The sequence below is a fragment of the Heptranchias perlo genome, chromosome 33, assembly GCF_035084215.1.
Source record: "Heptranchias perlo isolate sHepPer1 chromosome 33, sHepPer1.hap1, whole genome shotgun sequence".
Classification (NCBI taxonomy): Eukaryota; Metazoa; Chordata; class Chondrichthyes; order Hexanchiformes; family Hexanchidae; genus Heptranchias; species Heptranchias perlo.
Window position 1 is genome coordinate 10,330,470 of NC_090357.1, and position 16,645 is coordinate 10,347,114.

A 16,645-nucleotide genomic window follows, 5' to 3' on the forward strand; every position below is an offset into this window, starting at 1 on the left:
GCAAAGTGCTTTGAGATATCCTGAGACACGACGCCACGATATAAATTATTTCTTTGAAGTTTTTTTTTTAGTTTAAGCAATGAGTTTTTTGAGGTTGCAACTAGCATGGGTAGATAATTTTGGTTGGGGGGGGGGGGGGGAAATCAGTGGATGTAGTATATTTGGATTTTCAATAAGGTGCCACATAAAAGGTTGTTACACAAAATAAGGACTCATGGGGTTGGAAGTAATATACTAGCAGGGATAGAGGATTGCTTAACGGACAGAAATAGGAATAAACAGGTCACTTTCAGGTTGGCAGGCTGTAACTACTGGGGTGCCACAAGGATTAGTGCTTGGGCCTCAGATATTTCCAATCTATATTCATGACTTAGACGAAGGGACTGAGTGGAATGTATCCAAGTTTGCTGATGATACAAAGCTAGGTGGGAAAGTGAGGAGGACACAAAGAGTCTGCAAAGGGATATAGACAGGTTAAGTGAGTGGGCAAGAAGGTAGCAGATGGATTATAATGGGGGGAAATGTGAGGTCATTTACTTTGGTAGGAAGAATAGAAAAACAGAATATTTTTTAAATGGTCAGAAACTATTAAATGTTGGTATTCAGAGGGATTTGAGTGTCCTCGTACACGAAACACAAAGTTAACATGCAGGTACAGCAAGTAATTAGGAAGGCAACTACTATGTTGGCCTTTATTGCAAGGGGGTTGGAGTACAAGAGTAAGTCTTGCTACTATTGTATAGGGCCTTAGTGAGACCACATGTGGAATACTGTATACAGTTTTGGTCTCCTTATCTAAAGGAAGGATATACTTGCCTTAGAGGCAGTGCAACGAAGGTTCACTAGATTGATTCCTGGGATACGATGGTTGTCCAATGAGGAGAGATGGAACGGAATGGACCGATATTCTCTGGAGTTTAGAAGAATGAGAGGTGGTGATCTCGTTGAAACAAAAAAAGATTGAGGGGGCTAGACAGGGTAGATGCTGAGAGGCTGTTTCCCATGACTGGAGAATCTACAACTAGGGGGCATAGACTCAGGATAAGGGGTCGGCCATTTAAGACTGAGATGAGGAGGAATTTCTTCACTCACAGGGTTGTGAATCTTTGGAATTCTCTACCCCATAGGGCTGTGGATGCTCAGTCATTGAGTACATTCTATGCTGAGACCGATAGATTTTTGGACTCTAGGGGAGTCAAGGGATATGGGGATCGGGCAGGCAAGTGGAGTCGAGGTCGAAGATTAACCATGATCTTACTGAATGCCGCAGCAGGCTCGAGGGGACGTATAGCCTACTCCTGCTCCTTTTTCTTATCTTCTTATGTTCTTTATAAGCTCTACAATGGTTTAACTCTTGCCAAACAGCATGGGTAAACTCCACCTTCATTATTTATCAAACAGGTTCGCTCAGCCTGTAAAGGCAGGAGAGTGAACCAGATTGGGAAACAAAGCAATAGAAAGAAAATAGCTAAAAAAAAATCAAAATAAACACTTCAAACATCAAATAGTGACAACCATCATTACACCTCCATCAAGATCCTAGTAATAACCTGCAGACAGCAAAAAATGTTTTGTTTGAAGTCCAAAAAGATTACTAATATTGTACAACTTGAATACAAACAGCTAAAAATTCAAGAATAAAATGTTTATTTAAATTCCTATTTATAAATAAACTAAATTCGGAAACTGGTAACATTTGTGGAATTGTTATACACAAAATTCAGAGTTATTGTGCACAAGTACTTGTCATTGATCAAACTTCCTGATAGAAGGAGCAGGCTGTGTCTATTGTTAGTCTGAGAAAATAAGTTTTTTAAAAAACTGTCAATAGTTTTGGACTTCAAGGACATAATGACCACTGACGGTTCCATTGAACATTCCTGTGTCTGTTGCCAGTGATTCATACAGATGAGGACTTGACAAGGTCCTTTTAGTTGGGTTTATCAAAGGGGAACCACATTTCAGTGCTAAAGACAAGCCTTTCATTGTGTGACTCACACTGCTCTCAATTTAGCTTCTGTGACTTTTTCCACAGTTCAGTCTGTACTCACTTATCTAGGCCCGCTACGTTGCTCTGACATCTGCTCCAGGTGATGCAACTGTAAATTCATTGCCCTCTATTTTCCCCCTTTTGTCTTCATTAATAGTAAAGCTTCTGTAGGTAGAGGTGGGGTCAAAACAAGGAATACGGAGTACAACCAAGTCATGGCTATACAAGAGGCACAATTAAGCAACAGATAATTATTTGCGACTTGAATTGACCAGCAGCTGACAAACAATCTTCAGTAACTAAGACAAAGCGTCAAAATCATTGAGATTTTCTCTTCAGATGCAGCTACATATCCATCATCACAGGACAGAGCTTTGACCCCCTCCGAACACATACCATTACATGTATTTAAAAAATGTTAAAGCAAAGCATTAACCGTCCCCAAGCACAATGTAAAAAAAACAAAAACAATTGTGGATGCCTCTTTCTTGGGATGACCGGAACCCATTTTTGCATCCCTCAATTTAAGAGTTGAGTTTAGAGCTAACTGCAGTTCTTCTACCTTCTGTTCACTGTAGATTACAAAAATGCCACTGTACAACTTGAGTGCTTTTTGTTCCTCTGCCAGTCTTTTATCAGCAGTGGTAATATGTTCAACAGTGACACTGCCGGTCAGTCATGGAACTGCAGAAGTGGAGCATTTTGAGGTTCTGACCAGTGGTGTCACTCTTGGGTAGAATTAGCTCACTGAAGCAGCAGGAAAACCTAAAAAGCACATCACTGAAACAATTCCTGTCATTCTCAGCTGTTCCAGGGAATGTTTTAAACTGGAAAAGTTTACACAAGTGACGACTTCTCTCACAAGTGACGACTTCTCTCAATGCTGGGGTCAACCATTTTGCAATTACTGACTAGGTTAACTCCAGGATGCCACTGGTTACCAATTTGTTAAAACATATTTTATTCATATCATCCCAAATTTAATGCTGTCCTAGAAAGCAAACTTGGGACCAAATTTTCTGTCCTATTTTACCAGTTACACCAATAATGAGAATCCCTGCAGTTGTCCAAACACTCCCACTTGAATAATCTCTGCAATAATGCTACAAAATCCAGCCCTATCTCCACTCTTGTTTTCAGTATCAGATAAACCTAGCAATGTTATGCAAAGTGCAAGCTCAGTCAAGAAGCCTTTAATTCATCAATAATCAGATCATGTCAAACACTTTAAAAACTGTTGTAGCAACAGTATCTAAAGCCACAGAATCAACCAAACAAGAAATAATCTTTTAGAATCTACAAGTAATTCAACATAAATAAATCAGCCAATTCAAACCAACACAAGGGTAACTTTTCTGCCCAGGATCATTTTGCTAACTTGTACCCAGAAGGATTAAGAGGGAAATGGGGAACAAATTGCTTCAAGCTCCCCTCGGTATTCCGAGAGTTTATCCAGTTTGTAGCTGAGCCGTAGAACCAGGAAAATCCCAGGTTAAATCCCCAGTCAGTGCTGACCTCAGGAAGGGCCACAGTAGGACGATTAGAACAGCACCCCCCCCCCCCACCGCATTGGGAAGAAGGAGCAGAGGGGAAAATAAAATATGAGAACATATACACCTCTCTGTCTGAACACGGTGATTGCCTTGGCAACGGGCAGTTGCAGGGGCAGTCTGTAAACACTATTTATTATTGTTCAATATGTATAAATGCGTAGGCTTCAAGGAGATCTTGAAACATTTGCCTGAGGAAGGAGAAAATCTCCGAAAGCTTGTGAATTTAAAATAAAATTGCTGGACTATAACTTGGTGTTGTAAAATTGTTTACGAAAATAAAATAGACAACGATCTGACTCATGGTTGTTATTCCCAAAAGCATCTGTGTTGCATGCATGTGTACATGGATCATATATATCTATATGTAGTGGTGCACACTTGCACACATGCTTCCATACACACACGTCCATTTAGGACAAGATTGGGCCTCGTTGTGAAACCTCCCACAATCTAATAACCTACTAGCGCTCAACATCAAGTATCATACTTAAACAGCCGCCACTCGGGGAGGTACCAGACACTGGTGCATAATCCATGCACAACATTTTGAAATAGATCTAATCCTCTTCAGCACAAACTGCTCTGAAGTGAACAGCTTTTTCTTTTAAAAGAGATAGCTGCAGCGGAACAGAACTTCCAAGAAGAATAAAAAGACTTACAGCAAATGTAAAAAATGACAATTTGAGAGATTGGCCTTTAAAGCAAGATGTAACAATATGTGAAATCTGTTAACAAACGATTTGCATTTTCTCTAATGAAAGGTGAAAACAACATACAGCATTCAAGTGTCACCGTAACATTAATGTACCAGAGTTCCTTTTCATGGCAAACAACATCTTTCCAAGAAATAAAGAGTCCAGCAAGTCACAAATATCACTAGACAACAATGTTTTATATTACAGTTCAAGGAAATTTTACAATGTTACAAAATGTGACTGCGAGAATCCTCAAGTTGCTACCACCACCCAATTCCAAAAGTTACCCTTCAACGAGTCATTTCTTTCTCTTGCTCATGCAATCACACGCAGATTTTCTTTCACTTGATTTAAGGAAAACCGGTTTACTCTCCTGTGACTAGATCAGTGCAAGACGGGCTACTCCATGTTAGGAAGTCCTGGTGGGGGGAAAAAAATACACAACCCCACAGCTCATATTCTTAATTATGTTAGCACACATGTTTTAAAAGCTGTATCCTCGGGCATATTCAACTGACAAAAGATTTTTTTTCCCCCTTTTATATGGCCTTGGGCCAGATCAGGAAAAAGCACTTTTTTCCCTACAGAAACTATATGATCTACATGAAAGATTCATTGCAAGATATACTTGGATGTACGAGTGTCACTTTCCCAAAAAACCAAACTTGGAACAGACTTTCCTACACTCCTTGGAATGATGTAGGAATACAAAAATATATCAGAGTAGAACTCTAAAATGTACATTTAAAACAGGAGTCTGACACTTTCTTTTTCGCATCTCAGTCAAAATACCAGGTTTGTTCCAACAGTTTATGGCTTAGCTGCCTTGCTGTTTTCATTATATTTAGTTTTGAAGAATGGCTAATTTGTACCAATTTTCCTTTCATATTTTGAAATTCAAATATTAAAAGGATAGCAGCTTTGAGATGAACAAAACTGTATAAAGCATATCTCATATTTAACCCTATAGTAGTACTATCTGGTCACAAAGTTCAATGTCTTTTGCCCAAATTGCTGTTAACGTTACCATCCCCTGGAAATCTAGACTCAGCTGTTCAGTGAATCTCTTAACTGCACAAATTTTCACATTTTATGCCTTCGCTTCTGATGTCTCCAGTTCTACTGTGGCAATAGCCCTCTGGTACTGTGCTCAAGTGGAAATTCTTCATGTAAAAGACGAGAACCAATGGGTCATTCAACCTTTGGGGGGGGGGGGGGGCATGGGATCATAATTTAACTCAAGCCAGAAGAAAAACATACCAAGTTCCTAACCAGGAAAATCAACTACACACAGTGTGAATAGTCCCGGGCACCTTCTGGCTTTAGTCTTGTCCATATATCAAAAGAACCATCAAGAACAGCGCTGGAGGAGATTGTGGAGAAGTTTATGTGAACCACACCTTTAATTTATACAGAGTTATATTCAGCAAATGAGTTTTCAGATTTACAATGCATCTGAGTGGCAGTGTGAACAGACTGGGTTGCACTGCTCACCTGATTTTTCATTTTACTTTAAAATAAGTTTGTAATAATTCTCCCAATTAGTATTATTTTGATTTTCTATTCACTTACAGCAAGTGTATGCACAATAAAACCCTCTGAAAGAATATCCACATTAATGGCTATAATTTAATTTGTTGTAATTGTGATAGAGCAGCAATTAATTTTCCATTGGATTCAAAACTTATTCAATTTATTGCTTTATCTTAGAATCCATGCAAGTAAATAAAGCACATTAAAGCAGTCAACTCAAAATCACCATATACCAGAGATGCCACTTTTTTTGGATGAGCAAGGCCCCGTCAGTGATAACATTCTGAAGATAGATTTGAACCAAAATTTGAGAGAGATTTGAAACTGTGTATAACAATTTTTGTCCACAGGTTATTTGAAGTGGTTATGATTTTCAAGATTCAAGAGGTCCACTTAAAATGCCAGAAACTGTAATTACGTAATAGAAATGTTTAAATCAAAAGGATTTAATAAATGAGAACATTTTCTCAAAATACTTATAGTTCACAGAGCCTGTAAATTTGCAACAAAGTTAAATTTAAAAGAAAAAAGGAACCCCTGCCCCAAAATACAAGGCATTTGGCATCTCTACAGGATACAGTGTAATATGGGAGTTTAAAGCAGCAGGAATACAATGTGGCAATTGAGGAACACTCCTGGCACTGCACAGCACAGCATACGTGGAATCAATTGTGCAGGTGTGCAAGGTAAGCAGCAACACTCAAAAATGTTCTCCTCCTCCCTTTCCACCCCCTTCTCCACATACACAGCTCAGCAAAGAGACTGTGATCAATTATCAGCCTGTGGTTAATTTCAATGAGGATATCGAATCTAAAGTAGCAAGAAACATACATTTGGCACAATTTCAGTGCAGGAAGCAATGTTCAGCAGGATACGTATCAATGGCAACCATCACTGCAGTCACATTCCAACATTAAAAGCCAGTAGCTGCAGTCTGAACACTGCACTTCAGCTGGTTTCACAAAAATGTACTTCAGCCAAGCCCCTATAATCTTTGGTCCCTGCTGCATTGAGATAGCACATCATCACCCAGTTACATTGAACACTGGATGTCAGAGATGTGCTATCTTTTGCACTAAACGTGCACTGTTGCACCAGTAGATTGACCACTTGAAACAAGTGCTCCTACACCACTTACTGATTGCAATGTATTTGTATGCACCCGCAGCAAATTTTTTACATGGAAGCTTAAAGAAAATCATCAGGCAGTCTGCTGTGCCATCTTTAGAATTTCTATCTGTACAAGAATGAGCTATCTGTTCAAAATTTCAGCAGTAGTCAAGGGCTGGAAAACTGAGATCCAAATATGCATTTGAACCAAGTTAAACATTAAAAATCAGGAATTCCTGTCCCCACGTACAAGGCACTTGACATCTGTATAGACACACAACTGTGGAAGTTAGCAGTAGCAGGAATGTACTGTGTTCTCAGACTTCCCGCCCCCTTACACAACACACACACACACAGGTCCAACAGCTGCTGCACCACATGGTAACACTGTAACTGGTGTGCAAGTTTCAGGCCTGTGAGCTTTGTTTTCTTTAAAATTGTAAATGCCAACAAATAGACAGGAGTATTAAATCAAACTCGCAAGTTTCTATTAAAGATAAATAGCGACTGCAAAGGAGCAAAGCTAGCTTGTCACCTCTAAAACCAAGAGGGTGAAATAAGCTGCAGGGCGGCATTACATTGCAAGTTAAATAAACCAGAAGAAAATTGCTGAAACCAATAATTTCTACTCTGATGGGAGTCCCACGCTTAGGACTTCATCACTGCTGGAAACTGAATTTTGACTGAACTACATGGACTCCATTAACACAACATCAAAACATTCCCAAACAACAGTTCACTGCTCGGACCACCCCCACCCCCCCCCATCACCGCGCCTTCACCCGTAGGATATTGTGGGCAAGCTGCCATGCTAAGCATATCCAAATGCCACAGAATGCCACATACTGGGTGGGAATAATAAATCTGACTGAAAATAAGGGGGAAAAATTACAAATTTGATGTGACTTGTCATTTTCTGCTACGACTATACTATTAATACACAGCTAACAGCCCAGACAAAAATGATAACACATATTTCAGCTTTCTCTCAAAACCATCGTTATACAATCCAAAATGGATTGCAAGGATTATGATAGGCATGTTTGCTCACCAACATTTGTACTGAATATAGTCTTGTTATTTTAAGATGTGCTTGTCTAGGCAGGTGTGATCAGTTAACGAATAGATGTTGCATCCAAATATGTAAAGAGTTTTGTTCAAAAAATCCTACTGCTTCCTTGAAGGTTCAGTGAATTGTCTAGTGAGTAGCTGATCCTTTGGGTCCCATCTGAAATCCCTAGTCAGCGTCAAGTAAGCTGGTCTCACCCAGGACAGCCGTAGAGCTGCTCCAATTGGCCTCAATATCGTTAGGTTAAAAGGGAAGAGGGGAATAAAGATCAGCCATAGTTCCCTCTTCTGATCAGTTCTCAATGACCGTTGCTGAAGCTGATGCATGTCGAAATCAAGCAAGGGCAGGAAGGCTGTGATGCTCCCTATAGTTGAACATCCTTCCAACACTTGGCATTCTTCACATGAATAATCGCACTATGTGAGGAAAATATCAGAGAGCACCAAGTGCTCATGGAATTATATCCCAGCAAGCAGTCAAAACCTGGGGCAGGAGAGGAGAGAGGAAAAGTTCACCAAAAGAAAAAAAGTGTGTGAATTAATTCCCGAGGGAATTATTCAAGCTGTCCATGAAATGGAATTTTACAAATTCCTGCTGTGAAAATTGAACACGCCACTCGCAAACTAGGAATTTCTAAAATAATATATATTCTTTAAAAATGGCACTGCTGAAAAAGGATAATAAATGAAAAGGCAAGTAATAACCCACTTCATTACTCTTAAATCATGTCCAACGGTATCATGTATTAATAACAAAACATTAATGCAACAACCAATTTTTACAACAACAAAAGGTGATGGGGGACGTGTTACAATATTAACAAATTTGGATCAAACAATCTAACAAAAAAGTCCTGACTAATTATAACTTTGCAGCTTAACTTGACATTTCATATAGGCATGTTTCGTAACATACACTAACTATGCATTTCATTTGATTGGGAAGTTAAATATGGTACCTTAAATACAATTTGTAACATGATCACAGGTTGTCACTTTAAAATGTATCCATTTGCCATCTCATTGCCTTTCAAACTGTCTTGTAAATTGTTTCTTTATTAAAGAGGAACTCAGGCAACCAAACAGCAGCTCTGAACCAGGAGACCCAGTCTCTGACATTCTCATTTTAGATTTCAAAAAAAAGGAGGGTAAAGGGGAGACTGAAAAGTTTGCTAGTCTTGGCCATGTCTTCTTGCAAAAGCAATTCATTCCCTATGGCTGAATCCACACATTACAGCAAGCTGACCAGGGAGAAAAACTCATCACACACTTCCGACTAAGAAGAAGTTAATGCCTTCTGTTGGATAGTATGCATGATGTGGAGATGCCGGTGATGGACTGGGGTGAACAAATGTAAGGAGTCTTACAACACCAGGTTATAGTCCAACAGTTTTATTTGAAAATCACAAGCTTTCGGAGGCTTTCTCCTTCGTCACCTGACGAAGGAGAAAGCCTCCGAAAGCTTGTGATTTTCAAATAAAACTGTTGGACTATAACCTGGTGTTGTAAGACTCCTTACATAGTATGCATGGACATTGGGTGGGGGCAATATCAGGCTCAGCTTTGATTTTAGACAAACACAGCAGCTATGTTACAAATAGTAAGATCGCATGAGCAGCACTGAGATGAATGACCAGTGAATTTTTTTTTGGTAATGGTGGTTGAAAGAGGAATTTGTCCAGGATGCCAGGAGAACTCTGCGCTTTTCTGATTATGCTATGTCCATTGGAACTGGACCTCGGTTTAATAACTCATCCAAAGGACGGCGCTCCAGACATCACTTTCTGGAGCATCAACCGAGTCTAGGTGCTTGAGTCCTGGTGTGGAGCTTGAAGCCACAATCTTTTACCTCAGAACAGAAAATTGGCACAGAAAAATAGAACTGCAAAATCTGAACTATAAATGAAAAATCCATTTATGTGCTGGATTTTACAGTAAATCGGGAAGGGAAGTATTACAAAAACAAAGGCAGGACTTCACATTTTATTCAAGGTAAATATCAACTGTTTGCTACAGACCAAATTTTTAAGACTGGTACTGAAAATGCTAGTTTATTTGGAGTATTGCATTTATTCATGCATGAATATTAGTGTTACGTCTGCATTGCACTCTGGATAAAATATTTGGTCAGGTGTGCCCTGTACCTCGAATAAAGCTTTCTACATCACCTTAAAAATCAAGAACACTCCTTCAGTTGATGTTAAGTGGTAGAGCTATGCAGACAATCCAGCCCCAAAGTAGTCCTGGTCACTTATCTGAAACGACTCAATTTTGATTCAAGTACCAGTCCAATAAAACAGAGCCCGGTCTGTTTAACCTTTCTAAGGCAGTTTGATAATGGAGAGCACTGCAGGTGCAACAAAGTCTGAATGTTGACGTATTTGTTGTGATGTACAAGCTGCTGGGATTGCTTTTCCGATGCAAAAGTTATCAGGTATTTAAAAACAATGCATAAAAGTGAAGGTATCCAAAAATTTCCACACTTCTAGGAAATTGATACGTTTCTTGCTATCTTTCCAATTTTCTTTAAAAAAGAGAAAAAGGCTAAAACACAAATTACCCAATTTACAACAATAACCCAGTACAAAAAGTGTAAATAAATAACGTCATTGAATGAAGCTTTGCAGGGAAACTCCAGAATCATTGGGGCTATTATCCTCTATGGGTTTCAGTCAGTTTCTCATGCAAGATCCGTGATGAGATATTTTTGAGCATGATTTGATCAGACAGTGACTAACAGCTGAGTCTGTCCCAGGTAATAAACAATAACAAAAGAGCCCTTTTGGCCATACAAGCCTTAACATGGTCTGGAATGGGATGTTCTCATTTTCTGATGCAACACAGGGCAGGGCCACAGGTAGGATGATATAGTTGGATGATGTCCACCCTGGCAGTAGCACCCAGCATTAATGTTTATTGAGATCCTGGTGATAACCCCGAGTTGTTGTGCCAAGAATAATTTTATACATTTGTTTCAGCAATTTTTCTATTTATTCTATATTGTAAATATACAAAATAAAACATGTCTCCAGGTTATACTGAGTAAGCAACAGGCTCCTACCCATGATTCATTGCAGAAAAGGATGAATAACATTCCTCTGCTGGTAAGGCAGAATGTTACAAGCTAGCTTTGTCTCCAGTGCAGAAGCACCTCATTCAAACACTGGAAAGATTTACTGTACAGCGAAACATTAGAGTTGATTAAAGCTGCCCATTCCCTAATGTACACTATACCAATATGACCCCACCCTTACCCCCCCCCCCCCCCCCAAACAAACACAAACACACACACACTTCCCATCAGTGAGGCCAAGTAATTGTTGCCATTGAGCAGGATTGTTCTGGACAGCAGCCCCAAAGTTTCAATCCCATCTCTTGTGATCTTGATTCAACTAATAGTTCACTGGCACGGTGATTGCCAGACAGAAAAACAGAACTGAAAACTGAGATGCAATGGTGCATGGTGTTAATTTTTACAAAAAAAAACCTGACAGTTTCTGCAATACAAGGTGTTGAGCATTTGGCTCCTGATCAAAATATCACAGGTTTATATTCCCTCCTGGACGCATATGTCCTTCCTCAGTTGGATGAGTTCCAGCAATTCTCGGCCAAGTCACTGCAATGAACACTGCATACACGTGAGGAACTCTGGTTGGATACCCCACTTAACGGCTACAACCCAATCAATACTGTACTTACGCTGGGCTGCCCAAACTATTGTCTGTGGGCCATATACAAGTGTGACCTGCCATTTGAGTTCAATTTGCGCTTAGATTTCTTACTCTGGTTTGCCCAGTTTGAATTTTGTGGATTTGGAAGTTTAGAAAGGGCTGTTCTCAGCACTTAACTCATGGGGGATAAATCCCAAATCAGAACACTAGGTATCTGCATCTATAGTTATATTCAAATGAATAGGAACCTGATGTGCACGTTCTGTGGCTTGTGGACCTTCAATGTATACACTTAAGTGGGTCACGAAGACAAAAAACTTGGAACATTTCTGACTTACAGGGTCAGTGCAGGCCATTTCACCTTCCAAGATAGAAGAGGGTGTATACAATAAGCATCACGCAGAGAAACCAAAGACAAGAAAAACAAATTAAGAAAAAGTGAGCTTTATGTTAACATAATCATTGAAATTTGTCAATTCCAAACTGCTTTATGCAGTAAAGTGCCTTGAAATGGCTCTTGTATCATCAGTGAATGCACTGTCAGCGCTGTCTCCAACTACTAGAGTACACAATTCAGAGTTATCACTTTTTCAATTCCAGTCCGAAAAGGATTAATTATGCATTAGCAGCATAAATAAACTTGTGGATGGGTTTATAAATTTCTATGGGTTCCGTATTAAAATATATAACAGACACTCAGAATTTAGGGACTAAATGAAATGTTTTAGATTCCTTAAGAAACTTCAGCAATCTACATTAATCCACATGTAATACTAGAGTAAACACTGTGATAATAAGAACTTCATCGAATCTCACTAGCTGTGAGACTTCTGACTGTCTCCTGGACAAAAAAAATCAATAGTGTACACAACACTGAAAAGTAAAATATTTTAAAGCAAGCTACGTGGCCTTGATTTCTGCAATGAAAGACTGTGTCTCTGACCTTACGTTCCAAGGGAAATTAGCATCTCGATGACTGATTACAAGTAACTGAACATTAACTGACTACAAGGACTCAAAGCTACAATGACTCTTCCTTACAGTTAAATTTCTGTATTCCAAATTACACTAACCAGCAGTCTCAAGGTAATTTCAAGTCAGTCTATTTGCAATTACTGCAATGAAATGCAAATGCCCTTCAACTTTAAAAGAAAAATTATTCAATAATTACAGCAATTGATTCCAAGCCTATGGACTGTTATTCAGCTATAAGGCATCAATAAAAAGGCTATATAAAGTAGAGATAAACAGCTCAACATTAACAGACTGGAAAGCCATTTATCAACTTCAGTGACATGGTCTTAGATTTGGATTTTTTTCTTCTGTAGCCAGGTCTCTTCCCACTGAAATCTCTCCCAACACAACACACACGGAGTCATCCACAGAAAGATTTCCAAATGAACTGAGAGCACAAGGAAAAAGCTGCTACACTTTGATATCAGAAGATGAAAGAAAGTTAATGCCAGCATATCTTTTTAAAAAAAAGGCTCCGAGGTAACAAATTTGCAGTATGTCTTCGATCTACAGCCCAACATCCAGTGAATGTAGTTATGCACAACCAAAGAAAATCTCCTGAAGCACACAAAGTGAGCCAGAGCTGGACAAATCTCCTTTTAAAAATCAAAAATCTGCAGTTTACAGTTTCTGACGTTCAGTAAAATGAACTCTGCACAGACTCCCCACGTAACGCAACGACTTCAATGGTGAAACATTATATCCTTCTCCCAAACTTGCATCAATTGGATTTTATTTGTCTTATTCAGAACAATAAGAGTTTATCACATCTGACTCCTATATACACTGAAAAGATCACAGACCGTAAATAATCCTAGACATTCTCACAAAAATTCACAGTTTGACTATTAAGTTCACCACAAAAAAAGGGTTGAAACCGCCTTTCATTACGTTTGAAATATAACATATGTGTGGTAGAATGCTGGCAGCAACGTAAGAGGACAGATTACATGTCTCAGTAATAAGAACTGCATTGGGATACGGCAGGTATTGAACATTAAGTGGCTCTGACATTCCTATTGGTTGTTAAATGCACTAAAAAAATGCCATTGTGTTAAAATGCATGTCCCAGGAACTGTGAATGGCACCGGGGTAAAAAAAAAACTATTCAAATGAGCACAGTGATCCTGTGTTTTGCATTGATCACGAACAGCGTTCATTGTGGTAGAGGAAATCATGTACAAAACGCATATGAATACACCCTTTTGTTCACGGTCACTCGCTGCTGTTTCTTGTTTTCTGATTTGTTAAATTCGAAAGGTCAGTCAATAGCGCTCTCTTGTCGGTGACAATCCACCAAAACAATGTTTGCTCTTCTTGTAATGAAAGGTCGTTCCCAAATGTCCCCAGACACATCATCCGCAGGACAGTCACTGTAAATATGAAGTGGCACAGACCAGAAATTGCTCTATGAAGCCATCACTATAATGAGCTGGTGACACTGCCGCCCTCTCCCACCCCAAAAACAACTTCAGCAAACAACACCCACAGAGCACACGTAAAATTCGCCCGTTTCTCGGGATACTGAACTGGAAGTCAAATAAAATAATGCTTTTAGCAGCCAGCACTGGAAGTGCTCTCGCACACTCTTCGGGTCAGATTTATGTATTCAACATCAAAAGTCAGAATTCCCAACACCAGTGGCCACAACTATTTAAGCAATAAGGATTTTTGTAAAAATCATTGCTATTTCACGCAAGTAAAAAGTGCCTTGACGTATCAAATGCATTAAGCATTCCTAAATCAACGCAAACCATTACTACTAGTGTTTGGAAGGGTCTATTTAAAATAAAAACAGGATCTGAGTGTGTAGAAGAGGCAATTTCCCCCTTTCAACATGATACAGGAATCAATTCGTCCTTATCTCTTCCTTAAAGAGTTTACACAGCAGGGAAACGCTGTATCACTACATCTGAAACACCACGGAAGAATTTCTCTATAGCCAACCACCGTTAAGCCAAAAAAAAAATCATCTATCTCCAGACTTCAAAATATGAAAAATAAAAGATGAGTTCTGTTTAAGATCATGGAATTGCGACGAGAAATAAAGTTTTAAGAGTCGTAAAGCTTCTCTGTGCAGTTTAATGCAGATTTAATCATGTAAAACCTATGTTGCATGACTGCCGTTATTAATTTTTAAACTATAACTCTTTTCCTTGAGGCGAGGCTCCCACACCATACGCTTGCATTCGAGGTACAGCGAGACACTGCAGGTCCAATGGTCGGTTTGTGAAGATACGGAACCCTTGGGAGTTTACACAGGGTTAAAAGAGAGGGAAGTGGGAAGGCAGAACGACAGGCTTCAGTAATCTCCCGCAAACAAAAGATTGGGGGGGGGGGGGGGAAGAGAGAGAGAGAGAGAAGGCGGGCTTCCTGTTTCTGACACCAGCATTCAGCCTCAAAAATATAACCCATTCGAAAACGAAATTTCACATCATTTAATAAACTGAAGACAGAAAGGCATTGATTTCTCCACTTGTTGTGCGGTTCAGTCAATACCGCACCGATGGGGAGGGAAAGGGGGGGGGGGGGTTGGATATTTAGTCACAGCAACAGCTTGTCAGGCTGGGTTTCAGATCAGACACAATCACAGTTTGAGTTACAAGGCAGAGCTAGCATCGAAAACCAAGACTCCAAGTAATCGAGAGATTTCCCCTCTCCTTCCCTTTCAAAATGCAGTTTGGTTGAATTTTTAACGCGGGTTTAAAGAGGATTTCTTTTCAGGCAAACATCGCCCTCTTCTCTCCAAGCCCCGCTACTTTAACTCCCAAAAGCTCATTGCACAGTACAATCATGTTCTTTTATAAAAAAAATACGTGTACTCTCTTATTTACCTCACGAGTTGAGATTAAGAAAATCAAACCGTTATTAAAAAAAAAATCAAACCTCTCTCCCAACTTTTCACACTGTTTCATGCATTTCATTACAGAATTGTCTCCACGCAGACTGCCTGCGAGCATCTGCTGATATCCAGCACTGCCTGACGCCACATGATGGCAAAAAACCCCAGCCAGACACAGTCTTAAGCTAAGTTTTTTTTCCCCCTCCTGCAAATAAAACTCCCTTTCCTTAAACACCAGAGAGCTGCTGATATTTCCCCCCACTCCGATTTTTGCAAAAAAAAAAGTCATTTAAAAAAAAACACGTTTCAAACATCCCTCCCGTTTCAAGCATCAACATTTTTTTGTGTTGCAAAATAAAAATGCGGCGACAGAAGCTAACTTTGCAGGGGATGCACTCCAGCCGGCTCAAAAAAAAAACCCAGCAACATTTCGGTTCTTTTTCTTCCCAACATTTGTCTCCACCGCCTTTTTTTAAAAAAGTGTTGTATTTATGATTTTTTTTTGTTGCATTTTCCACCCAACCCCACGAGTGACGATAACCTCCCGTTAAGTCCCGACTCCTTGTGCGGTAGTGGTGGGTTAAAAAAAATTTTTTTTTTTTTTTTTTACGGTCTCCCCGCTTACCTTTCACGATGAAAAGTGTCCAAACGGCGAGGGCGAGGAGATGGTAAGAAGCAACAGCAGCAGCGCCGGGCATCGTGAACGCCATGTTGAACATACACCTGCTTGTGTGCGGAGCCGAGCGGAGCGGACTGGCGGCGCTGCTCCACCTCCGCATGCTAATCACTGCCTAATCAGATGATAATCAGATGCTAATGAGATGCTAATTGCACGGACTGGAACGGAACAGAATGGAAATCGATCCTGGAATATGCAGCAGCAGGGGGGGGGAAAAAAAAAAGCAGAGTGCAAAAACAAAACAGCACCGCTTTTTCTATCTATCCATCGAAAACCCCCTCCCTCCCTTTCTATCTCTTCATGTTTTTTTTCTCTCTCTCTGGTCCTCCCTGTGGAGCCCTGATTTTTTTTTTATTAAAGGTTACGCGTCAACATTCTCCCACTGGAAAACCCGGGAGTAACCATCAGTCAATAGATTTCTAGAGTGCCTCTAGGTGTGAGGTTATTGAGCCTCTGATCCGCGACTGCACTCTTAATAATACAGAAAATA

General features: G+C 39.8%; 1 protein-coding gene across 3 annotated transcripts in view; it reads right to left on the reverse strand.

The window, feature by feature from the left end:
• Positions 1-16,238, reverse strand: part of cadm1a (cell adhesion molecule 1a) — a 303,930-nt gene extending 287,692 nt beyond the window's left edge. For 2 of the 3 annotated variants that reach the window (XM_067970984.1, XM_067970985.1), the window contains exon 1: positions 16,102-16,237. In XM_067970984.1, coding sequence (XP_067827085.1) covers positions 16,102-16,195 — 94 coding nt within the window. In that variant the 5' untranslated portion in view covers positions 16,196-16,237. Of the gene's footprint in view, positions 1-16,101 lie in introns of all 3 variants that reach the window. The other variant, XM_067970983.1, reaches the window with a different exon arrangement.
• Between the last annotated feature and the right edge of the window lie 407 nt (positions 16,239-16,645).